Source organism: Acinonyx jubatus, chromosome D4 (assembly GCF_027475565.1).
Source record: "Acinonyx jubatus isolate Ajub_Pintada_27869175 chromosome D4, VMU_Ajub_asm_v1.0, whole genome shotgun sequence".
Classification (NCBI taxonomy): domain Eukaryota; kingdom Metazoa; phylum Chordata; class Mammalia; order Carnivora; family Felidae; genus Acinonyx; species Acinonyx jubatus.
This window is the reverse complement of record NC_069391.1, coordinates 82,269,654-82,294,875: the sequence shown is the minus strand read 5'-3', so window position 1 is coordinate 82,294,875 and position 25,222 is coordinate 82,269,654. Positions and strand designations below refer to the sequence as shown.

General features: G+C 42.8%; 1 protein-coding gene across 1 annotated transcript in view; it reads left to right on the top strand.

The window, feature by feature from the left end:
- The window catches only part of ZNG1A (Zn regulated GTPase metalloprotein activator 1A), a 50,988-nt gene extending 35,059 nt beyond the window's left edge, over nucleotides 1–15,929 (top strand). Inside the window, exons 10-15 of the mRNA XM_015064503.3 lie at nucleotides 4,426–4,482; nucleotides 7,831–7,882; nucleotides 12,584–12,652; nucleotides 12,756–12,821; nucleotides 15,101–15,230; nucleotides 15,616–15,929. Of these exons, the coding sequence (XP_014919989.1) occupies nucleotides 4,426–4,482; nucleotides 7,831–7,882; nucleotides 12,584–12,652; nucleotides 12,756–12,821; nucleotides 15,101–15,230; nucleotides 15,616–15,722 (481 nt within the window). The 3' untranslated portion in view covers nucleotides 15,723–15,929. The remainder of the gene's footprint in view (nucleotides 1–4,425; nucleotides 4,483–7,830; nucleotides 7,883–12,583; nucleotides 12,653–12,755; nucleotides 12,822–15,100; nucleotides 15,231–15,615) is intronic.
- The last annotated feature ends 9,293 nt before the right edge of the window (nucleotides 15,930–25,222 follow it).

Here is a 25,222-nt window from a genome sequence, read left to right as displayed (position 1 = left end):
GCCATCTCGTGCCAGCCCGCTCCCGCCTTCAGACGTTGTCTCCTCGGAGCTGCATAAGGGGCCTCAGCGGAGAGGCCCGTCTGCTGGGGCAGAGCTTAGAGGTGCTGACAGACTACTGGAGGCGGGAGGCAGCGGCAGCAGCTGCTTGGATGCATGAGAACAGCTGGGGAGCTAATTCGCTATGCGTCCTCAGAAGCCCCCGGTCCTCCGACACAGGTAGCGGAAGAATGCCCTTAGTGGGAGGCCTAGACGAGCGCGCACCAAATGTGCCTCTTGCATTTCAGATTCCAGCGCAGGGCAGCTCTGATCGTCTGACTCGTCCCAGAGCCATTCCTCAGTCATCTGGCTTCTTCCTCCTGCCTTTTATTTACTATTTTCTTTCTCCTTCAATTTTCACTTCGTTAGAGTGACACACAGACGCCCACACGAAGCTGACACAAGTTGTTAAAAACCATATCCATAAATAGCTGTGTTTCTGCACAGTAGCGTTTACGTGGTTCGTATTTACAGACCTCTCCGATCACTTTTTCTAGGCCCCTGGATTTGCTGTGCATAATTCTTCGTTTTGTTGGTTTTTATTGTAGACCTTTATGTCCTGCATAAAGGTTTTATCTTGAAGAGTTTATTGTGTGACAATTTTGATGTTTATATGACATTTCTAACATTCGTTCTGTCGTGTTATAGAGCAGGAAACATGCGGTGATTAAATTTCGTGACTTGGAATGGACAAATGAACAGATGAATAAAATCTCCTTTTTTCGTCTGTTTCTTCAGTGTCTTGTGTTTGCCGTTGCCTCTGAGAATCTAGGGACTTTCTGAAATAGTACTTCCTTGCTGTGAGGACTGAAGTTGGATTGGGATCTTTTTCAGTGAAGATCAGACCTCACCATGGTCATGAATCTTACATTAAATATTTCCTCCAATTCCTGGAAGCATAGCAACTTGAGCTTCCCGGTTTAGAAACTAGAGATTTGGTTTTTAACAAAATAGTTGAAATCACTGTTGGAAGTTTTGTTTTATTGTGCTTGTCTCTTTGTTTTTAAATTTTGATCCCTCAAGCATTTTGTGGTTGACAGACGCTCATAGTAGTAAAACTGACAATAACAAGATAATAATGTGCATGTATAGAAAAGGCTTGCCTGAGTATTTAAGTTGAGGAATAAGAATCCTGGGTAGCACTGTCTTATTGGGAAGACTTGAGTGGACTTCGAGGCAAATGGAGGTTCTAATGGGCCACGTAGACCGCAGAAGTAGGAGTGGAAGATCAGAAGAAGTGCCATTCTTATCTTATTCTGACTTTTTTTTAATCTGGGAGAGTTCAGCAGACGGAACAGAGGAAGACCAAAATCCACTTGTTCAATAATAAGTTAATCCATTCAACAAACTGTTGAACTTTCTCCTAGTTGGTAGGCATGTCTTGGCTTGTAGAGGATTTATGGAACGGGTAAGGCAAAAACTACCTTTGAGGTAGGTGAGCATTTGGGGAAGACAGAGGGAAATAAGCAAAAACCAATATACTAGATATTATTACTATAACAGGAATAATAAATGTGTAGGGTCCTATGAGAACAGGAACATCGAGGAACAAATACTCAATTCTTCTTGATGAAGACTCAGGAAATTTTGAGAAGGTGATTATTGACTTGAGTCTTGAGGGGTGAATAGGAATTTTCCAGATGAACAAGAGTAGCAGTGGCTTTCCAGGCATAAGGAAGATGTTGTATTCCAGAGACCTGAATATTTTAGAACGAGTAGTGCACATGGTTGTACGGCAGAGAGAAAAAGAGGTGCGACTGAAGAGAAGGAGAACTTTCCGCAAAGGGTCTTGAATGCCATGACTCCTGGTTTGGATCTTTTTTCTGCGGGCAGCAAGGAGTGAGTGAAAGGTTTTAGAAGCAGTGTAAGTTCTGGGAGAAGGATTGAATATGGTGCAGTTCAACAAGGAAGGAAATAGAAGGAGGAACAGCTTCCGGAGGAGGTAGTGATAGCAGGGGTTTGGTAAAAGGTGATTAGTTGAGGTTCATAGTGAGTTTGAGGTGCCACTGGGGAGTGCCTTCGGGAATTTAGTTCCAGAGTTCAGGACTTAGCTATGGGATGGGTTTGACGGTTCATAGATCTGGAATTGGCTGGTGGCACCTGTTCAGGAGACTCCTTGAACTTCAAAAAGATGACCATAAACACTAACCCTGGGGTCATAGCTCAGCTCCCCTCCCACCACATTAAAACTGATGGCAGTCAGTGTTGCTATTTTTATTTATTTTTGTATATTGCTGTTTGGGAAATAGCTGATGGTTTTATGTCTAAAGGAGGAACTTAAATATATTTCATGCCATGGAAATTAGTTTTCTAATTGGATGAGTGAAGGAATTTATTTTTCATGGTGGTACTAGATTTGGGGCAGGTCCCTGGTAACTCCAGTCTGGAATCTTAGACATTTCCTGTTTTACTCTCCATTGAGAATCTGGTGAGATAAAGTGAGAGACTGGTATTGTTTTTTATCCTCTATAGATTTTTTTTTTTGCCCCCCTCCCTTCCAACGCTGCTGCCGTGCCCCCTATTTCCCCAACGGCCCCTGCCAAGGAGGGAGTGCTGATCGAGGCAGGAGAGCAGAGCTCCCCCAGCCTTATTCGAGTAGCCCCCCCACATCTACAGAAAAGAGAGGCACACACCTGGGCACCCCCAGCTCTGCTGCGGGAATGAGGGCAGCGGCTCAGTGGAGGCAGCCTCAGTGGGGATGCTATTCTCTGTAGATGTACAGGTCTAGCGTTGATCCTGTGTATTTGGAAATATCAAAGGATTCTGGGTATCAAGCAGGATTCTTTCTAAATGTGTGACGTGGTTTCTCAAGAACACTGTCAGAGTGAAACTAGTTTATTTTAGAAACTGGTACGTGAATACTGATTTTTGGTACTCACACAGCGCGCCTGGATTCGGATAGTCCTAGGATTGGCAGGTGTACTTTTCAACTTTAAGCTGTTTCCTGATAAAGAGGACAGACTTGGGGGAGAGCTTCACTCATTTAATATCACCTGTCAATATAAATAGTTGCTCAGCGGTCATGGTGAAAATGGAAAGATGTTTAATGTTAAGGCTTTGATCTCTTCAGTAAGTCAGTATTCAGAAATCTCTTCGTGGAACATTTACTTTTTTCCTTGATGATTTTCCTGATTCTTTTCATCTAGAGTGTCCAGAATTTGAAATGTTGTCATAGTCTATTAACATATAACTTTGGAGTATTATTCTGTCAGTGAGATGGGAGTTTGCTCTGTGGCAGGGTAAGTGGTCATAGTCCAACAGTACTGTTGCCCCAAGTATGGCTCTATAGCAGACGGTGTGAGAACCAGGCAAGGCTGGTCACTCCTACGTTACAGGAGCTGGTTGGGCTTACATGTTTGCACCTTTTAAAAAAATCTTGAGTTTGACCAAGGTTCATTCTCCTCGAGAGAACTTAATGAATGGTTGGCCAATTTCTAGAGTCTCATTTTGAAATTTATACTGCTGTCATTTTCCTTAAACATTCCTTCATTGTAGCTTTGATTATAGAGAAATGACTGTCCTCTGCTGTTTTATAGGCTCATGTAAAAATTGGAACTCATTCAGTAGTCTTTGTAAATTGACTTTTATGTATTTAAACCAAGACGTATGCTGCTGTTTGTGGTACGATACTCTCTTCTGATGTGAATCACTGCTTTCCTAATGGGGCTTAATTATAACCTCTGAATAATTCCCGTTAATAATGTTTGTTCAGATAGAGCACCAAACGGGAAGTTTCCGTCTCTAGGCAACCCCGTTCTGAAGGAAATGAAATCTCAAACCACATTCTTTGGCTGTAGATTCGGGGCATAGAGTGAATACTTCTACGTTAGGTTTGGCTCCTCCTGTTCTTAAAATATTACCTGTTATATCATGGAAGGGGGGGAGTGAAGTAAAAGAATTCCAGAAATTCCAAAGGTAAGGTACTGCAGTGCTGTTACCACCTCTGTCATTGCATTTTTGAGTAATAAACCGCTGTTTTGAAGAGCTCCAGTTCGACCACTGATTTTTTGGGGGGGGGGGGGTTGCAAAAATGTATTTGAAAGGCTCATAAATTTCCAGGATGGAAAAGACAATTACAGGTCAAACCCACAAACATAAACCACCAACAGGAAACTATAGCTCACTGAAGCAATAATCAAGTAATTTTCTGCCCTGATTTTATACTGTTCACTGTTTTTTGAATTTAATGAATAAATTCTGTTAAGATTTTTTACAACGGGCTTTTTGTTCCTTGCTTGTCATTTTTACATGTTTCCCAAAATAGTATAATATATTGACTAAACTTTATGTCCACATTTTTGGCAAGAGTCTTAGAGATTTTTTTTTCCTGATTAATTAAATACATTTCACAGAATTTCACACTGTTTATACTGGATTTCTTCCTTTTAGAGTTGATCTCTCTAATGTGTTAGATCTTCATGCCTTTGACAGTCTTTCTGGAATAAGGTATGTTTTCCGTATTTTGTTCACTTTTTTTGTAATTTCGTTTTATTCTCATTTGTGACGCAGGGATGATTTATACAGTTGCACACTTGATTTAAGCTTCTTGTCATTCCTTTGGCATACGGGATCATTCCTAATAATGATGTTCTTGAAAGTTTTGTCAATTGGATGTTTGGAAATCGTAATGCATTTTCCTGTAGAAATTATAGTGTAAATAGTAGTTAACTTTAGAGATCAATCACTAATATTTGTACACCAACTACTGTATGTAATACTTTATTTCTATGAGAAAATGCATGAAATACATAAAAAAATTTAGCTTGGGGTATTCCCTCAGGTTCCTCCTTTCTCCTGAAGTGATGGATCACTTTCCTGTTCCTTTCCCTGGGAGGAATCTTTATTGAGGGAGAGGAACATATCTTTCTTCCCTGGACATCAGCATCTTTTTTTTTTTTTTTAATCATCTTAATTATGTTTAAGTGTACAATTCACTAGTGTTCAGTATATTCACATTGTTGTGGAAAACTGAAACTCTGCAACTATGGATTGACAGCTCTCCACTTGCCCTTCCCCACAGCCCCTGGCCACCACCGTTCGGTGATGTGTTTTTAAGAATTTGACTGCTTTAGGGGCGCCTGGGTGGCTTGGTCGGTTAAGCGTCCGACTTCGGCTCAGGTCATGGTCTCACGGTCCGTGAGTTCGAGCCCCGCGTCGGGCTCTGGGCTGACGGCTCGGAGCCTGGAGCCCGTTTCCGATTCTGTGTCTCCCTCTCTCTCTGCCCCTCCCCCGTTCATGCTCTGTCTCTCTCTGTCTCAAAAATAAAAAAAATTTAAAAAAGAATTTGACTACTTTAGATACCCGAAAGCGGTGGAATCATATGGCGTTCGTCTTACTGTAACTGGCTTGTTTCACTTAGTCCTCAACGTTCATCCATGTTGCAGCGTGTGACAGGGTTTCTTTCCTTTTTGATGCTAAATGCCCCAGTAGACGTATGGACCACATTTTGTTCACCCATTCATCCGTGGATGGCCGTTCAGCCGGCTTGCTCCCCTTGGCTGTTGGGAGAAATGCTCCTGTGAATGTGGGTGTGCACATGTCTCTTCGAGATTCCTGTTTCCAGTTCTCTTGGATACGTACCCAGAAGTGGGATTTCTGGGTCATACGGTGCTTATATTTTTAATTTTTTGAGGAAAACCTTACTGTTTTCCAGAGCAGCTGCACCGTTTTCACTTCCCACCAGCAGCGCACACGTGTTCGGTCTGTCTACGCCCTCGTCCACACTTGCTGTTTTCTGTTGTTTTAGGTAGTAGCGGTCCTAATGGGTGTGAGCTGATAACTTGTTGTGGTTTTGATTTGCATTTCTCTAGTGGTTGGAGATACCGAACGTCTTTTCGTGTGCTCATTGGCCATTTGTAGATCATTTTTGGAGCAATGTCTATTCAAGTACTTGGTCCATTTTTTCATCAGGTGGTTTTGTTGTTGTTGTTGTGGCTGAGCTGGGAGGTTTTTTTTTAATGTATTCCAGGTATTAACCCCTCATTAGATGCGTGATTTGGAAATATTTTCTCCCATTTCTTCTGAAGTAGTTGAGTCCTAAGTCTCACATGAGAAGTACCCTCCCTGTGCCCAGAGGAGAGGAGCCTTGTTTCTGAAGACCAAGGCACATTCGGAGCAATGTGCAGGAACAGACCTCTGAGTTTCCCCCGTTTACCCCACTTGGTTCATACCACGTCCTGTCCTATCTTTGCATGACCTTTCACTCTTCATCAAACCTAGCATAAAAACACTCAGGCACAAGCGTTTCCTTGGTTCTTCATTTCTTTGTGAAGGCGCCTGTGTCACGTAAAACTTACAATAAATAAACTTGCACCCTTTTCGCCTGTTAATCTGTGTTTGGCAATCAGATTTCCACACCAGCCAGGCTCCTGAGAGGGTCGAGGAGAACTTTTTCCTTCCTGTGCAAGTCGTTGGCAGTTATTTTTAACAGCACTAAATATTGAACATAGAGAAAGAGCATGTGATTTTCCAAACATTTTCAAAGGTAATCTCCTTCCACACTTGCTTAAGAACAGTGATAATGCATTAGTGACACTTAAAGGAGTGGCTGTTTCATGTGATGCCCTCTCTGCGCGGATCAGGCCTTTGCATAACTTCTCCTGTGCTCAGTTGCTAAAATGGAGAATCCAACCAGCTGGGAAGGATTTAATTTGACACTTTCTCTGCTGAGACCCCCTCCAGTGAGGCTCATTTCCCTCCAGCCGTTCCTACAATCCTTTCCTCTTTTCTAAACTTGCTGTTACTAATTTACCCCTCACTGTTCTGCGAAGCAAAACATCTGCAAGGTTTTAAGTCCTTTTCCTCCTCCCAGCCTACCCCCGTCAGTGTCTAAATGTCTGCTGCTCCTGTTATGGTTATCATTTGTTATGCCATACTGATCTTCTCGCTCTTTTTCATATCAGAACAATGCATTTGTAAGATTCTGACCTTCTGGTTTTTCTCAGTCCCAGGTAACAGACTATATAGCAGGCTTTATATTTCCGGATACTACTTACTTTATAATAAGTAGATATATTCAAGGGAAAACACCGGTAAAGGAAAAAATAGACCCTTCTATCTGTCTTGAGGTAGACAGCAGCATTATTTTCACATTAGGGAGCATGGGGCGAGTGGATGAAATTTGGAGCATTAGTAAAATGCTTCTGTGTATTTTTCTAGGCCTGTGATAGATCTGTTGGAATTAAAAAGAAATATATCCACAGATGTATTCAACCACACAAAATAGTGTCACCAGAGATTAGTTTTTTTTCAGTATGGTGTGTATAGGTATGGATGTGAACGTGTTGTACATTTGCTTTTATTGAAGCATAACATCCAATGTAATGTTTGTTTCACGGGTACCGCCATTGAGTCGGCCGTTCTGTGTATTACCCGGTGTTCACCGTAAGTGTGGTCACTATGTGTCCGTAATACAATGTTACTACAGTCTTATGGACTATATTCCCTGGGCTCTACTTTTCATCTTCTTGACTTACTTATTTTACAACTGGAAGCTTAGATCTCTTAATCCCCTTTATCTGTTTCACCCATCCCCCACCCCCTCTGACAGCCACCGGTTTGTTCTCTGTATTTAAGAGTCTCTTTGTGTGTTTGTTGAATGTGTGTACGTTCTTAGGAAAACTCTTTAAACGGTCTGTTAGCTTCTCTCTGTAAGAACATGTAACCAGCATGTAAAATTGGAACTATGTTATAGATTGAGTTGTGGAAACTCTCCTTAGCTCGGTATCTTTAAGTAACACGTAAAGTTAAATCGGAAGTATGTTGATCTTTGAATTTATAATCAGTTGTTTTTAGTTTGCAGAAAAAACTTCAACATGTGCCAACAACACAGCCTCACCTAGATCAGGTAAAAAAGTCTTAAAAAAAAATTTTTAAGCATTTTTTAAACTAAATTAGTTCCGCTAAGACTATACTTATATGATGACCATATACTGTACTTTATACTGTAACTATTACTACATTTATATTATTACTATGTACTATATTACATACTGTTACTATTATGTACTATATCATACTGTCTTACTATATACGTATATTATATTTGTATTTTCCTCTTGCTAAAAAAACGCATTTTTGAACTGTGTTGATAATTTTCAGAATTTGGGTGCTTTTGAGGTAATCTCATCTAGCTTAATGCATCATAGGAAGTCCTCAAAGCAGTTGTTTCGAACCTGAGGACAGGGTGCTTTCTGGCCTCTCCGCTCTCAGGTCGCTGAGCATATTTCCCACCAGAAGGGTGGGAATCGGTGCTTAACGGCTTCCCCCGGGGGCTCCCTGTGCAGCCTCTTCTTAACTCTGTTGAACTAACAGATCAAGGACAAGTCTGGTAAAAGCATGTGTGGCTTCTTTAAATAAAAACTGACTTTGAGTTTCGCCTGCAGGTAGCACTGTAAATTTGAAGTGCTTAAGGTGTCGTTCCTTTAGGCACTCTAAACACCACGTTCCTGAGGCCAGTGTTGAAGACCCTGGAAGAAACGTCACCTGTTTTCACTGTCCCCACCCTCCTTTTAAGCAGGTCGTAGATGGTGCAGCTTTAGGGTAACTGCTTTGTTCCATCTCAGACCAAGACAGCAAGGGGGGGAGCAGTGCACCTCTTCCCGCGTCTGTCTCGAAACTGTCCCGCATTTTTTGCAGCATGACTCATTGTGACGGGGCCTGCACAGTAGCAGCTTCGTCTTCCCTTTGGCTCGTATTTATGGGGGCCTGTCCTACCGTGTTTGTGGCACCCTTCGCTCAGAAACGTCACAACATACTCATCCACACTTGTCTTTGGCGTGAGTGAGAGAAATACAGCTCTCTGGTGGTAGAATTTTTTAGAAGACGCAGTAGCAGTCACCAAGATGAACTGGAGGCATATTCTTACTGACTTTCTGGGGGAGGGAGACCATACGAGGAGTCCTCAGGAGGGAAAAACGAAGGATATAGTCACTTTCGAGATCCCTCATCATGGCCAGAATCTGTACCTGCGATGTCTCACACAGACCCGGCGTGGCGTGTGGGATGCCTTACGGTTGTGGGTTGAAATGCTCTTTCCTGGTACTAGTCTGTGCATTCCTCAGATATGGATTCCTCGTTGCTTAGCACGGGGCATGTGTGCAGTGGTTGCTTGGGGAATATTTGTTACAAGAGCGGAAAGCCGTGATTCTTAAATGGGGAACGTCAGAATCCCCGTTTAATATTGAATACTCCGTAGTCCCCACACCTCCGGTCTCCAGGACTGGGGCTTAGGTATGTGCACATTAATGCGTCTGTATATTTCTAACATTTTATTGTGGAAATTTTACAAAGATCTACAAAAGTAGAACAGCAAAAGGAACCCTTTGTACACGTGACCCGGTTGCAGTGGCTGTCAACGTTTGCTGATTTTATGCCCTCTGTCTTCCCAGCACTTCTTTTGCTGGAGTATTTTTTAAACAGAAAATTTCAAACATACAGTCAAGTTGGATAGTGTAGTGAAACTGTGAGTACCCATTGCCCTTGCTAGAGTGTATTAAAGCAAATCCCAGACAGTATGTCATTTCACCAGTAAATAGAGCATGGCTGTTTGTTTTTTCTGATGCACTCTCCTGCTTTAGATCTATAAACAGAGGGCAGAATATAATATTGCAGACAAAGGGCAGTGGGATTCAGGGTAATGATGGTCTGTCTCATGTGGTTTGGCGGGTCTGAGGCTTTGTGAAGGACAGTTTTTTTTCTTTTAACGTATAGTAAAGCATACAAGTTTTTAGTGTACAAGTCAATGTGTCTTTACGTATATTTGTGCCTGTGCGTTGGCCCATGGGCGCATACGAACACGTATCTCTGTAATTCCCTCGTAGATACAAATACAGCAAATTCCCACCATCGTCAAGAGAGTTCCCTTGTGCCCCTTTTCAGTTAGCAACACTCCTTGCAAAGATGCACCTCCTATTCCGAGTAAGACATCAAGAAGTAGATTTTTGTTTGACTGGAAGAAGTAAGGGAAAGAGCAACCCGGATGTCTCAAAGTGGGCAGGCAAGCATGCTCTAGAAGACGGGGACTCTGGCTCACACGTCCTGGTGGCCGCTTGCTGCTGGAATCCTGAGCTAAGGTGTTGGGCTGTGATGGGCCGGGCACGGGGAACCGCTCTGTGCTGTGGGGCAGGGGCAGGGAAGCTGGATTGGAGTTGCAGTCAGGAGACCAAGCAGGGAGATCCCCTGTGACGAGGGCCTGCACTGCGCTGGTCGCAGGGGGCGTGGAGATGGGATAGATCAAGGACAGACTCATACTAGACCTGTCTGAATAGCCTTACTGACTGATGCTGGGGCGGTAAGACAGAAGTCATGGGAAACAGGCCTGGATTGACTAGAGGAACCTATTGCTTCAGTTTTCTACTTCTTTCTGTGTCTGGGAAAAGGAGAGTTAATTTCAGATTCGACTCTAGAACTGGGAAGAAGTCTGAAGTAGGTAATACCTAGGACATAGTAGGTATGTTACTAAAGTTTAATCCCTGAATCCTCTTTAATGCAGCTCTCTATCTTCCTGGGCCCTTTGTTTGCTCCCTGTAAGGAGGACCTGGGATTGGAGGGTGGGAAGGTAAGAAATCCCAAATGGCAGCCTGTGCATAGTTTATTTAGTAGAGCCAATTAAAGGAGGGATAACAAGTTGTGACCCTCAACTTCTGCCCTGGGAATTTACAGATCTCATCTCCTTTACGGTCTGCCCACTGCGAGGAGGATTTATTGGTACAGGAAAACATCTAGTTCTAAAATCTGTATCTGCATTGTCTTAATTTTTAAAACCCTTTTTATCTCATATTGGAGTTAATTGAACCCCTTAGAAATATTTTCATATTTCTAACCTGCCAAAAGCAACAACCATTCTCAGTAGAAGCTCTTTAAGAATAAAAAAGCATTATTGAGTTCTATGTTGAGACCTTTTCAATATGAAAAGCCAAGTTCTCCAACTTGAATAAAATACATTTTAAGCAGTTTTGAAGGTTCACTTGCTACTTTCCTTTGAAAATGACAAATGATGTTTCATTTACATCCTTTTGCTACATATTTGATATGCTATATGATGTGCTGTAAGTTTTGATATGCATTTTTTGGTATTATTGGTAGTGATTGCTTTTTTTAATCTTTTTTTCAAAAAATTTTAATGTTATTTATTTTGAGAGAGAGAGAGAGAGAGAGAGAGAGAATGAGCAGAGGACAGACAGAGAAAGAGGGAGAGAGAGCATCCCAGCAGGCTCCCCACTGTCAGCACAGAGCCTGACGCGGGGCTTTGACGCGGGGATTAATCTCACAAACGGTGAGATTGTGACCTGAGCCAAAATCAAGAGTTGGATGCTTAACTGACTGAGCCACCCAGGCGCCCCTAAAAATCTGACATTCTAAGTCAATTTTAGTTGGCTTTCATGTCTCATATTTAGCAAGTAAGTGCTTTCTGTTTTTCCTGTTACTAGCAACAGTGGAGAGTAAACGTCAGTATATTTTGTCCTTAGATTGGTCTTTAGTACTTACCTTTAGCTCTTCTCTATGTTTGTATAAAAAACAATTCGTCTTTTCATATTTCCTACTATAAGCCTATGTGATTTTCTGTTGGTGAATAAAATTACTGTTGCAGTTGTAGGAAATTATACAAAGCTGTGCTTTAGTGTGTTTTCTCTTCCTGTTTTAAAGCTTGGCTTGAGTGTATTATCCTGATTATGCAAGGTGGGATTTGTGTTTCCATCATGTTATGCTTGGCCCTCATGTATTTTCATCATGAAGTTGAAATTTGGGGTCACAGTAGCCAGTGGAGCTTTGGACTTTGATTATGTGACCAGGAAATCTTGAGATTCAGGTTCCTTAGAGTGGACAGTGAGATTTATCAAGAGCAGGGAGAAAAATAAATCTCAAAGTCAGCATTCTAAATGATGTCAACCTTCTACAACCAAAGGTGACATTATACTGTCATTCTCATGGCCAGATACTCCTCTCCCTTTGGCATATGCTTGGTCAGAGCTAAAGTGAATTTTTCCTTTGTGGTGTTCCCAGAGAACTTTTGAAAGTACACTTTTGCTTTTGAGTTTTACTCATGGATCTAAGTAGTTTATTTTTTCTGAGCCTCCTTTCCTCCAATTTATAAAATGTCAATAATTCTTTTTATTCCACAGGCCTGTTGTCACAAGTAAATGAAACATGAAATGAAGTGACCCAGGCAAAGTACCTGGCTTAGAACATAGTCGATACACTGTATATGTATTACCTTCCCTCTTCATGCTGAGAATCCTGGAAAGAATGCATTAAACAATGAGTATCCTCTTCTGAAAGTTTCCGTTTCAGTGCTCAGCCACGGATGAACTCTGCAGAATACAGAAAATGAATTGCTGCTATCAGAAGTCAGCCAGACAGTGACAAAGATACACCTGATGTAGTTGTTAGGCAACATAAGTGTTCATGAACGTGTTTCTGTCTTAAAGGTTAATGTATTTAATGTCTTAAAACGTAAATATACTTTGCATCTTAAAACTTGTGATTTTTAAAAATATATGACATTACTTTAAAAAAATCATTATTGATGGTCTCTCTTGATTTACAGAGCGTTCTTACAGTGACATTTGAAGTACCAGGAAATGCAAAGGAAGAAAGTCTGAATGTATTTATTCAGGTGAGGGCAGTATGTAACTGATAATGACTTACCACCTGTTTGGGTTACACGGCTGTTGCCGGGAGGAATGGTTGGTCTTATTAAAATATGTCACTTGTTCCAGAATCTTCTGTGGGAGAAGAATGTGAGGAACAAGGATGGTGACTGCATGGAGGTCATACGGCTAAAGGTACGGTGTGGTTTTCACTTTCATCCTTTTGGACAAAGGCCCCTTCCTTTCTTGGCTGTTACTTAACACCGTATTTGGTTTTAGAAGAAGCGCTGGTTTTAGTACAAATGACTTTGGTCTGTTTTCATTTTTCGGTGTTTCCATTGCTGAAAAGAAGCTTTGGCAATCACTGCATAAAGCGTGATTTATGCGCATAGCTGGCATGTAGCGTTGCAGCTCACGCAGCCTGTGCGCTCAGAAACATCTCTCCTGTTCTGAGCAGTGATGTGGCTGATAACCTTGACTCGCTGGACCTCTCCTTTCCTTGGCACACAGCTTGGTCCCTTCGGGAACGCTGACTGTCTTCTTGTGTTTAATTTTCCAAGAGCGCTTCATTGACAGAAGTAACATTAGAAATCTTGCCGCGGCTGAACCCGTGTTACTTCGTACTTGTAGCAGACGCTAAACAGTGGTCATACTGTAAACAGAGTTCCAGAAGACCTGGAGAAAGCTTGCTCTGCGTTTGAAACCCATCCGCATTACTTAGCATTTGGGGATTTATGTCATGGAAGGTGTTTTTTCCAGGGGGCAGTGTTCTATGTGGTGTGCTTAACCACTCAGCAGTCTACTCCCGCGTTTCCAGAAGGTTTTCTTATGACTACTTACTATTACTGTTAGTAACTAGATTTTCCTGTTAGCAGCTGACCTCCTGGGGTCACTAGAATGACGAAGGCTGACGCTATCAACAAACCATTCAGGAGACACCTGGGTGGCCCAGTCGGTTAAGTTCAGCTGAAGTTTGGCTTCAGCTCAGGCCATGATCTCACAGTTCATGGGTTCAAGCCCCACGTCAGGCTCCACGCTGACAGCTCCGAGCCTGGGACTGCTTTGGATTCTGTGTCTCCCTGTCTCTCTGCCCCTCCCCTGCTCATGCTCTGTCCCTCTCTGTCTCTGTCTCTCAAAAAGAAATAAACGTTAAAGAGTTTTTAAAAAGCCATTCAGGTTTAGATGTGCTCACTCCCTGTGCTGACTCTGCCTGGGACTGGCTTCAGAGCCATGGGTGAATCTCAGTCTGTTCCCAAGTCCTTCCCACCCACAGGAGCTAAGCCTGATCCTGGAGCTGCTGCTCTGATGACAGTAGCACCATTTCCGTCCAGGATCCTAACGGGCAGATTGTGTCTCAGTCTGCGACCGCTTCTGTCCCTGCTACTGAATGGGGAGCGGTTACTACAGAAGCAGCCCTTCAGGCCTTTACACTGATGCTGTAGCCAGGACCTCACCACAGACCTCAGTGGCTCATCCGCACCATCCTGGCGTGGCTTTTGTCCCTGGGGGTGTGACGGTTTTTCTGCAGCCCTTCATCTTCTGTGGTTCTTCCCTTGTCCTTCCTCTCGTCACAACAGCCCTGTGAGTCTCCCTTCATAGACTTCCTTCTCCGCCCTGCTGCAGAGGACCAGGGCTCTACCGATGAGCTTGTTTAACGTGTTCACTCTGGTAACAGCTGGAAGGTCAGAGTCCTTCTACAAGTAACCTAAGACTGTTTAGATAATTCTTTCCCAGGAGCTATTACATATTAAAATCCAGTGTAAAAAGGAGAAAACAAAACTGGGCAAAGGAAAACATGAAGAACATACACCTAAAATACACCAGTACACCAAAACCACGCCAAAGTTTTGTGGTGGGAAGGACCTTGAGTGGTTTGTCTCTTACTGTTTTGCAATACGTATATTAAGTTAATAACAAATAAGTGTAACAAACATCATTTCAGAGAAATTGTTTCATCCTCAAGGAGCCAGTTTATCAGATAATTTGTTTCACTTCTGCAAGTCAATATAAAATGAATTGTATCCAGATAGATTTATTTTTCTTTTCCTTTATTTCATTATTATCTGCTCCATTTATTGCAACCCAGTGAAAAATTATCACCCAAATCCTTTAACTCCTCAAATTGTCCCACTGAGACTGTGAAACAAGGTAAAATCCTTAAAAGTAGAAAAATCACTAGAATTCGATGCATGTTTTATCATTTGGTTGTTTCAACTTTTCAGATATCCTAATACGTGTATTTTATTACAAAAAGGGACTGTTTTTTTTTTTAAAAAACATTGTACACAAATGCTTGAAATTTAAATTTAAAAATCAGAGGCTGTAAGAAACTATTTCCATAAGGCACAAATAACTAGATTTAAGTAATTTTCACAGAATCTTTATGGGTTTGTATTGAAAATGGAACGGCAATAATCCGATAACACTTTCTGCTGTGAATTTGAACTGAGGCTGATTGATCACTCTCTGAGCAGGGGCTGGTGTCGATCAAAGACAAACTAAAACAGGTGATTGTCCAAGGTGTCCATGAGCTCTATGACCTGGAGGAGACCCCGCTGAGCTGGAACGATGACACAGAGAGAACAAATCGATTGGTTCTTATTGGTAAGTGAAATTGGTAAATTTCTAAAGCACAGTCAAATATATATTTGGAAGTGATATAATATGCCAAACTGTAGCAAGATTAACCAGTCTGAGTCCCTGTGATTAGTTAATGTATTTGTCTTCATGATGTGATAACATTCATAAGAACTTGGTAGGCATTTTACTCTTTTCTTCAAACAGGTTTAGAAAATAATTAATTGAAATGCCAGTTTCGTTCTAAGGGACTTAACTAGAAATAGAAAGTTGAAGGGATCACTAATTACTTTGTTTTTGTAAATTTCTGAAGATTATCAAGCATTTCATGATTTGGAATTGATAAATTGATAGGCAAACTGTCCTTTTAATAAGCGTGATATAATCACACCCTATTTTGTTCTGTGTGCAGGCAGGAATTTAGATAAGGAGATCCTTAAACAACTATTTATAGCTACTGTGACTGAAACAGAAAAGCGGTGGACGGCACATTTCAAAGAAGATCAAGTTTGTCCATAACACTAGAAGCATTTCTAATCAAAGGGACTGGGTGATAAATCGGGAATAAGTTTCCTACTGGTTATATGTCAAGCATCTGTTCTTTGTGTTACTTCTGTTATGAATTCCAGTGTACTTTAGTGTTTATTTAATGGAACATGTAAAATTTAGTAGATAAGTACTAGAAAACATTGGACATTCATACAATAAAACGTAATACCCTCCGAAGTGGGGTTTTTTTGTGTGTTTTTGTTTTGTTTTTTAGTGTTTATTTATTTTTGAAAGAGAGAGCATGCAGGGGAGGGGCAGAGAGGGAGAGAGAGAATGCCAAGGAGGCTCTGCACTGACAGCACGGGGCTCAAACTCACAAGCCGTGAGATGATGACCTGAAACCAAGAGCCAGATGCTTAACCAACTCAGCCACCCAGGTCCCTCTGTTTCTGTTTTTGTTTTTGAAGTAGATGTTTCACAGAAATACCTGTCAGAATTGGCTTTGGAATTTACATACTCTGGATTTTTCACCCATAGGAAATTATTTATAATCATAATGATAAAAGTTAACGTCAGCTTAGAACTAAGAATGGCAGCTGATTGCATAGATATTTTATCGTTATTAACAAATTACAAAAAAATTTTTTTAATGTTTATTTATTTTTGAGAGAGAGAGACAGAGCACAAGCAGGGGAGGGGCAGAGAGAGAGGGAGACACAGAATCCGAAGCAGGCTCCAGGCTCTGAGCTGTCAGCACAGAGCCCCACGTGGGGCTCGAACTCACGAACTGTAACATCATGACCTGAGCCGAAGTCGGACGCTTAACCGACTGAGCCACCCGGGCGCCCCAAGATATTTTTTTAAAAAACAAATAATGTCACCATTTTTATTAAGTGAAATAAAAGTCTTGTAGACTTATGAGTGGAAGAAATCAGAGTCAAACAACTGGAACCACCTCTTGTTCTAAGCTTTACTGGTGGAGTCCTGGAACTTCAGCCCTTTGTAACATATTTATACGATTCCAGTTTAAGAGCTTTTGATGTTAAGTGGATTTTCCTACTGGTATTAAATCCATCTTGGTTTTTTTGAACTTCTTTAATTTTCAGTATAAGCTAAAAAAGTGACGACGTACAGAACTTCAGAGGGAACTACAGATAACTTACGACAATTTAACCATCTTTCTATCAGGGGTTGGTGTGTAAGTACACAGGGGCTTACTTACCTGCTATTTCTATTAACGGCCAGGTCAGCATAACTGTATTCAGACTGTAAGAGAGAAGCATTAGATGGAATTTTAAAGAGCTTTCTCAAACTAATGATTAAATACCAGAAGGCTATAGAAATGTTGTTCTAGAGATGGTTTTTCCTCAGAATTTTCACTGAAAGAATGTCCATCTCTGTGTCTTGAATGGCTCCGTCGGTTGGAGGCAGGCTAACTGGCCCAGTCATCTGTCTCTCTTCCCCTGCATTCTGTGCCTTTTTTATGTAACCTTCTGTATTCCTCCATCTGTCCCCTGAATCCAATCTCTTTTTAAATTTTTTTTTAATGTTTATTTTTGAGAGAGACAGAGACAGAGTGTGAGTGGGGGAGGGGCAGAGAGGGAGACACAATTGAAACAGGCTCCAGGCTCCGAGCTGTCAGCACAGAGCCCGACGCGGGGCTCGAACCCACAGACCGTGAGATCATAACCTGAGCCGAAGTCGGACGCTTAACCGACGGAGCCACCCAGGCACCCCCTGAATCCAGTCTCTTAAATTCACGGTTCAGACAGTAGGCTTACTCTGTGGCGGCAGATGGCAGATCGCCCAGTAGAAACGCAGCTGATTTTTGGGTCCCATCTGGGCTTTCATTCCAGTTGTGTTGCTTCTTGGCCTCGCAGTCTCGGGCGGAGCACTCTCTCCAAGGTCGGTTTCCTGGTTTATAAAGTGGGCGGCGTCATTTCAGTCATTCAGGGTTGTTGTGAGGGTTGCACAGGTTTGCAGCGCACCAAGTGGAGCCTGGATACAGGCTTTCTTTTTCCTAACGAGGTAAATTTGATTTGTTTTATGGTCAGTGTTGCCACAGTAATAGTTCATAATGTTCCTTGGCAAATAGTAAGCACCTAGATTCCTCTGTTTACAGCCATGAGAGAGAGCTTACAATGAATTGCCCTGCTGTGGGGGAAATGTTTGGAGTACTGTTAATCTGTACTCTTAAAAATCTGCATTTATCAAAGTCCTAAACATTTTTTTCTTTAAGATGTATTAGTATGTAATCCTTTTTTATCACGTAAGTACTGACCAGATACATTTGTGTCCTACAAATCGCGGATGTCACAGATGAATCAGTCTCCCCTGACCTGTGTCCTTCAGTCGCTGACCCTCCTCGGGGGTGGGCAGTGTTGTCAGCATCGTGTCTGTCCTTGTACGTGTTGCTTTTCACTTACACACAAACACACACATGCTTACGTCGTGGCCCAAAATGACTAGAGCCGTAGTGTAAGCTGCTGCTTCTGGAGAGGTAGGAGCTTGCTATAAATATCCTCAAGGAAGACATTTATTTTCATAATGTGTGTTTTATTTTACTTAATTTTATTTTTTTAACATAAAAAATGTTTATTTTTTTAACTTAAAAAAATGTTTATTTTTGATAAAGAGAGTGCCAGCGGGGGTGGCACAGAGAGAGAGGGAGACACAGAATCTGAAGCAGGCCCCAGGCTCTGAGCTGTCAGCACAGAGCCTGATGCGGGGCTCGAACCCACGAACTGTGAGATCATGACCTGAGCCGAAGTCGGACGCCTAACCGACTGAGCCACCCAGGCGCCCCTTAATGTGTATACTTTAAAACATCGTTCTTTTTAGATTTTAATGCACTTGGCTTTTTAAAAAACTCAACTATTAGCCTTAGACCTTCTTCCTTGACAGTGCATATGAATACGTCTTGTTCTTTAATTGCTGCGTAGAAATTCATAGGATAGCATAGAATACATTCCTTTAAAACATCATTTATTGATGGGGCGCCTGGGTGGCTCAGTCGGTTAGCGTCCGACTCCGGCTCAGGTCATGATCTCGTGGGTCCGTGAGTTTGGGCCCCGTCTCAGGCTCTGTGCTGACAGCTGAGAGCCTGGAGCCTGCTTCGGATTCTGTGTCGCCCTCTCTCTCTGACCCTCCCCCGTCTCTCTCTGTCTCAAAAATAAATAAACGTTAAAAAAAAAAACAAAACATCATTTATTGAGAGCTTCCACTTTGCCCAGGCTTGAGCGCTGGGCGAAACTGCACGTGAAAGATAAGGGCCTCATTCTTACAGTGTTTACATTTTGGTGGAGGGACGTAAATAAATTAGAAAAGAAGAGGAAAGTAAGGCCCATAACAGGACTGGGTGGTCCTGGAAAGCCTCCCTGAGGAGAGATGGGTGGAAGTTGAGGATGGAGTTAAAAGGCTTGGTGCACGGGGAGGGGGAGTCGGGAAGAAGGTTCCAGGCAGACCAGCACCTAGTGGAGCAGCCTTTTAGCTGGGAGCCAGCACCACTGGGGTGGGGGGTGGGGTGGGGCGGGGGGGGGGGGGGGGTGGCGTTGGGAGCTGGGGCAGGGCTTGCTGCTCCTGGTGGGACAGAGCAGAACATCTGGTTTTAAGCTGGAGAAGCGGTGTGGTTTGTGATCGATCCCCGTGGCAGATGAGCCAGCCCTTAACTGTTCTCGAAACTGCACACGGTGCTACAGTGAACATCATTGTGCAGCATGCCTCTTTGTTCTTGGGTGAGGATGTTTCTCCAGAGTAAGTGTGTACGTGTGGAATCCCTAGCTTCTGGGATGTGCAGGTTGAAATTCTTAATAGATGCTGACCAGCTGCTCTCCCAAGTGGCTGGAAGTTGCCGCCTTACACAGTAGGGGGTGAGAATACCCATTTTTCCAAACCTAGTTAACCCTCTGTAACCTTGCCTGTCTGCGTAGAAAGGCATCTCACTGTTTTTATTCAGATTTCATATGTTTTTTTTTTTTAATGTTGTTTATATCTTCTTTTAAAGATGCTTTGTGTGTTCTTCATTGTTTTCCACGATCAGAATCATTATCAGTTTAACCTGCACTTCAGAGGACTTTGGAACTTGTCATAGAGAATATATCCCCAACAGAATATTTACATTATATGTATATATAATGTGTATATATATGTGTGTGTGTGTGTGTGTATATATATATGTATATATATGTATGTATATGTATAATGTTTTTAATGTTTATTTCATTTATTTTGAGAGAGAGGGAGAGTGCAAGCAGGGGAGGGACAGAGATAGGAGAGAGAGAGAGAATCCGAAGCAGGCTCCGTGTCATAAGCACAGAGCCTAATGAAGGCAGGGCTCAGACTCACTAGAAGTGTGGCATCATGACCTGAGCCGAAGTCCAGAGCCGGACGCTTAACCAACGGAGCCACCCAGGCATCCCCGAGAATATGTATTTTTATAACTAAATGTGGGCCAGTATCCCAACTACAGACGATTTCAAGGGTATTGGTGGTGACGATGGTGATCAAGGTTTAGGCGCAGTTCATCTAAAACTCTACCGTTTACTGAGTAATACAGGATAGATTACTAAACGTCTCTGAGCCTTTGCCTCCTTATTCATACAATGGCGATAAAATGCAAATCTCTCACCATTGTTCCAGGGATGAAATTTAAAGCACCCTCAGTAGAGTCTCAATGTAAGCGAATTCTTTTTCCAGCAAGATTTGATTAAAAAAACAAGAAACAAAAAACCCTTAAAAACCCCAAACCAACAATTCTCAAGCTTGTGCGTACCTTCTTAAAACAGCTCTTTCCTAGGCTTTGCCCAGCTTTTAGCGTAAGGGGCCAGTGCCTTGGTACTGTGTGCCAGGGAGCTGGAGGAGGGGTCGACACAGGGTCAGCGGGAAGACCAGATAATTGAAAGGGTAGTTCTCAGGTCATGATGTTTCCAGGAAGTTATCGACAAAATAAAGCTAAGAGACTTTTAAGCATTTACGGGCTTGGTTGTTTCTTGCTACAAACTGATTAATCGTCTCCTTTGCCTCAGTAGGGTAGGTAGGACCACTGCTTTTAGATTTTGCTTTCAGAAGACTTCCCCGGTTTCAGAAATGCCATACGTCGTGGAAGTGATGTTGAAAGAAGGGAATTCTGCCTTTGTAGACTAGCAACTTGCCCTCCCTCGAGGCGAAAGATACACTAGAGCTTTTTTTCTTCTTGGAGTTAGCTTTAATATTCAAATCAGCTTTAACTGTTGATGGCCACCTTGCCTTTATTTATTTATTTTTATTTTTGGGTGGGAGAGTGCAAGCAGGGAAGGGGGCGAGGGAGAGGGAGAGAGAATCCTAGGCAGGCTCCACGCTCAGTGAAGAGCCTGACGTGGGGCTCGACCTCACGGCTGTGAGATCACGACCTGAGCCGAAATCAAGAGCCAGATGCTTAACCGACTGAACCACCCAGGCGCCCTTTATCTTGCCTTTAATTTTCAGAGTGGAATGGAGAGACACCAGACAGCATCATCCTTTTTGTAGATTAGTCTAGAAAGTTTGGTTTTTCATACTAGGACAGCATTGCGTGAGCTCCTGATGGGTTTGTTCAGAAAAAAAACCTATTCCTTGTTAGGAAAGAAGCAATCCCCAAATATTACAGAGTCCCCACCATGCACAAGGCTGCATGTTAAATGCTGCAGGAGCTACAAAGGCAGGCTTCTCATTCTGAAGGCAGCACTAAAGAATTGATGGGATGTGACTGTAAGAGTTTTTCTTTCTTTTCTCTCTCTCTCCTTTCTTTCTCTTTCTTTCTTCCTTCCTTCCCTTCCCTTCCCTTCCCTTCCCTTCCCTTCCCTTCCCTTTTCTTTTCTTTTCTTTTCTTTCTCTTTCCTCCCCTTCCCCTTCTTTCCTTTTTTCCAGAGTGACTTGGCATAATGGAGTCTTTCCAAAGCACTCAGTTTTCATTGATAAAGCTCTTTGTTTTTACCTGGGCATATTTTGTATAACATTAGATATAATCACATACGATAAACTTTACCCTTTAAAAAATTTTTTAATGTTTATTTTTTGAGAGCGTGGGCGGGGGAGGGACACAGAGAGAGAGGGAGACACAGACTCCGAAGCAGGCTCCAGGCTCTGAGCTGTCAGCACAGAGCCTGACAAAGGGCTCAAAGTCACGAACCGCGAGATCGTGACCTGAGCTGAAGTCGGACGCTTAACTGACTGAGCCACCCAGGCGCCCCTAAACTTTACCCTTTTAAAGTGTACAATTCGTAGCTTTAGTAAATCCACCATAGCTAAGTCCAGAACATTTTCGTTACTCCCCAAAGAAACTATCCATCAACGGTTACTCCCCATTTCCCCCTGTTCGTAGCCCCCAGCGGCCACCACGCTACTGTCTGTTTCTGTAATTGGCCTATTCAGACTCCTTTCACTTACCATGATGTTTTCAAGATCCCTCCATGTTGCAGCCCGTATCAACACTTTGTTGCTTTTGTTGCTGAATGAAAGTCTATGTATATTACCACATGGTGTTTATCCATTTCATCTCCTGATGGGCGTTTTTCTCCTTTTTGGCTATTAGGCCTTTTTCCCCATGTTTAATTTTTTAAACTAACAGAATGTAATTTTTGGAACAGTTTTAGATTTACAGGAAAAGTGAACAGACAGCACAAGATAAAAGTGCAGGTGGTTCAGGTTCCCATATTCCACCCCCCCCCCCATACACACATTCAGTTAATATCTTACAGTAGTATGGCACATTTGTTACAATTAGTGGACTGATATTGATACATTATTATTAACTAAAGTCTGTAGTTTATTCACATAGCCTTATTCAGGCAGCCTGTTCAGATGGCCTGTCATTTTTCTGTTCCAGGATGCTGTCCGTCATTTTTCTGTTTGGATGCTGTCATTTTTGTCTTCCAGGATGCCGCCCCAGACTCCACACTGCAGTTACCTGTCACGTCTGTCTGTAGAGTCCTCTGGGCTTGGACTGTCCTCGTTTTGGTGACCTTGATAGTTTTGAGGATGGTTCTGGTCAGGGACACAGGATGCTCCTCTATCAGAATTTGTCTGTTTTTCTCCTGATCACATGGGCTCCGGGCAGCATGATCACAGAGTGATATTTTTATCACATCACATTACGGCATATGTCAAAGGGTTTATGACTATTGATGTAAACACTGGTCACCTGATGACCTGGCTGAAGTGTTTGTGACCCTTCTCCACTTGTAAGGATCTTTGGAAGGAAGATATCTTTGGAAGGATCTGTATCTTTAGAAGGAAACCACTCTGCACTGCCTGAGGTAAAAGAGTGAGGAAATCTCCTGCCCCCGGCCCTGTTTAATATTTTGGAGCGTTTTTGTTTTTTGTTTTTTTTTTGTTTTGTTTTTTTTTAAAGCAGGTTCTATGCCCAACGTGGGGTTTGAACTCAGGACCCTAGGTTTAAGACTTGCATGCTCTACCAACTGAGCCAGCCAAGCATCCCTCTTTCCTCCCATTTATTATTTTACTCATTTAGTTTTTATCAGTATGGATACACACACGAATATTTATTTTATGCTTTGGGTTGTAATCTAATCCTACTTGCTGGAGTGGCCCCAGCTTTCACCACAGGGGACTTTCACTGGTCTCCTATGCCCCCTTGACATACCTCCGTCAATGGAGATTCTTTTGTTTTTGTTTCCCAAGCCTTTACTTTTCTCCTTTCATTTTTAAATAACCCAAATCCCCATAGATGTTGACTTTAGGAAAACTAACAATACTCCCTTCCCAGGTCACTAGGATTCCTCTGCAGCCTGCAGAAATGTGCTTTACCTGCAGGGGGTTGAAGGGGAGGCAGCTGGGAGTCTGAGGTTGGATAAGACACCTGTCACGGCCCTCCCCGAGCTTGGTTTAGTCATCCCCCAAGTAGTAACTGGTGAACCTGGGATTCAAACACAAATCCCTGAGGCCCAAAAGCTCCATCATTTGTCCTTAAAGCTACATATGACGGCGAAGGCGAGAATCTCAGGAGTAGAGCACAAGCTCTTAACATCCTTTAGAGAAAGCAGTTTTCAAATTTTAATCCTGAAGCGACTAGCTACTTTAAACTACTTTTTTGTTATAGTTTGCTCTTTTACCTGGCTTCTGGTTTCTGGCTGAAAGTTCATTATCATTTACAAACACTAACGGCAGATTTACTACGACCATCGGTGGCATAATATGTGGATGTTGCATTTTTAGTAGATGCCTCCTCAAATTCTTTTCCCAAATAGGTGGCTATTACGTTATGAACAGCCAGTTGCTCAGTATTTCACCCCAAGATCCCTATTTATATAACACACATGAAGTTAATTCCACCGGACCGTGACTCTGGTCGCTGAGCGTAAGATTTAAATGAAGCCAGTCTAGAAATCGCCACTTCCAAGGATGTCAGGTGAGCGAAACAGACTTTCTGCCACATCCCTGTTCTCCAGGGTGGGGAATGCCGACCTAGTGATTTAGGTAAAGGCCCCCGCACCTCTCCCTTGGCCTTGTTGTTATTATTATTAATGTTTTGTTAAGTAGGCTCCACGCCCAGTGTGGGGCTTGAATTCACAGCCCCGAGATCAAGAGTTGGGTGCTACGCTGACCAGGCCACCCAGGTGCCCCTGTTTTAATTTTAATATTTATTATTATAGTAAAAGTGCTGAAGGTTGACTTTTAAAAAAGAAGAAGAAGAGATTGAGAGATCATCAGACTGGGTGCATCCGTTGGTGTTGGGAGGCTGTTTTTGTGAAAACGGGGTTTTTCACACGGGCTCTGGACTGGTTAGAACGTGGCACAAACCACCTAATTGGTGATGGACACTTGAAAAACAATTGTGTCAGTGGTCACTTGTTTTACGAAGCCCAATTTAGGTGCAGAAGTCTATCTACCCAAGGGTGTGACATCAAACGTATTTTATCCTGTGGTTAAGGGTTCAAAGAAGCTCGAGAAGCGCTGATGCCCAGGGACTTCTCTTTAGCTCTTCTGCTTTCCTTCTACCCCGAACTTCCACAACTTAACGCCCGGATGTTTCAGCCTTTTCTGGAAACCTCAGTTGGGCAGTTAAGGAGGGAAGTAGAAGGGACCGTGCAACCCTCCCTCGCATTCCCCTGAGTTCGTGGATATAGTCAAGAATGCTTAAGACTTAAGAATGGTTCAGCTCATCATTCGGGATGAGCACGGACTCCACCAATGAAAATGGGTGAATAACCGGCTGTGAACCCCGAACACATACTGTTAGGCTTTTCTTACAAACACCGTAGACATTTAGTGCCACCACCCCCCCCCCCCCACTTTCTATCCTCCAGGGGAGAGGCCCGAATATCGAAGTGGCCACAGATTGTTGGGTGTCCTATTTTCCTGCCTCTTCTATTTGCACGGTTTTCAACGCGCTTTCACCGCGCATCTTCCTGGGTGGCCGGTGGCCTCCTTCAGGAGAAGGCGGGGGCTGGAGGCTCTTGCCCTGTTGGGTAACGCGCAGTGAACCCTCATCATTGGACTGCGTGCCTCCGGAACAAGCGGGGGAGCGCTGGGAGGTGGGGGAGGGGGGTGGAAAG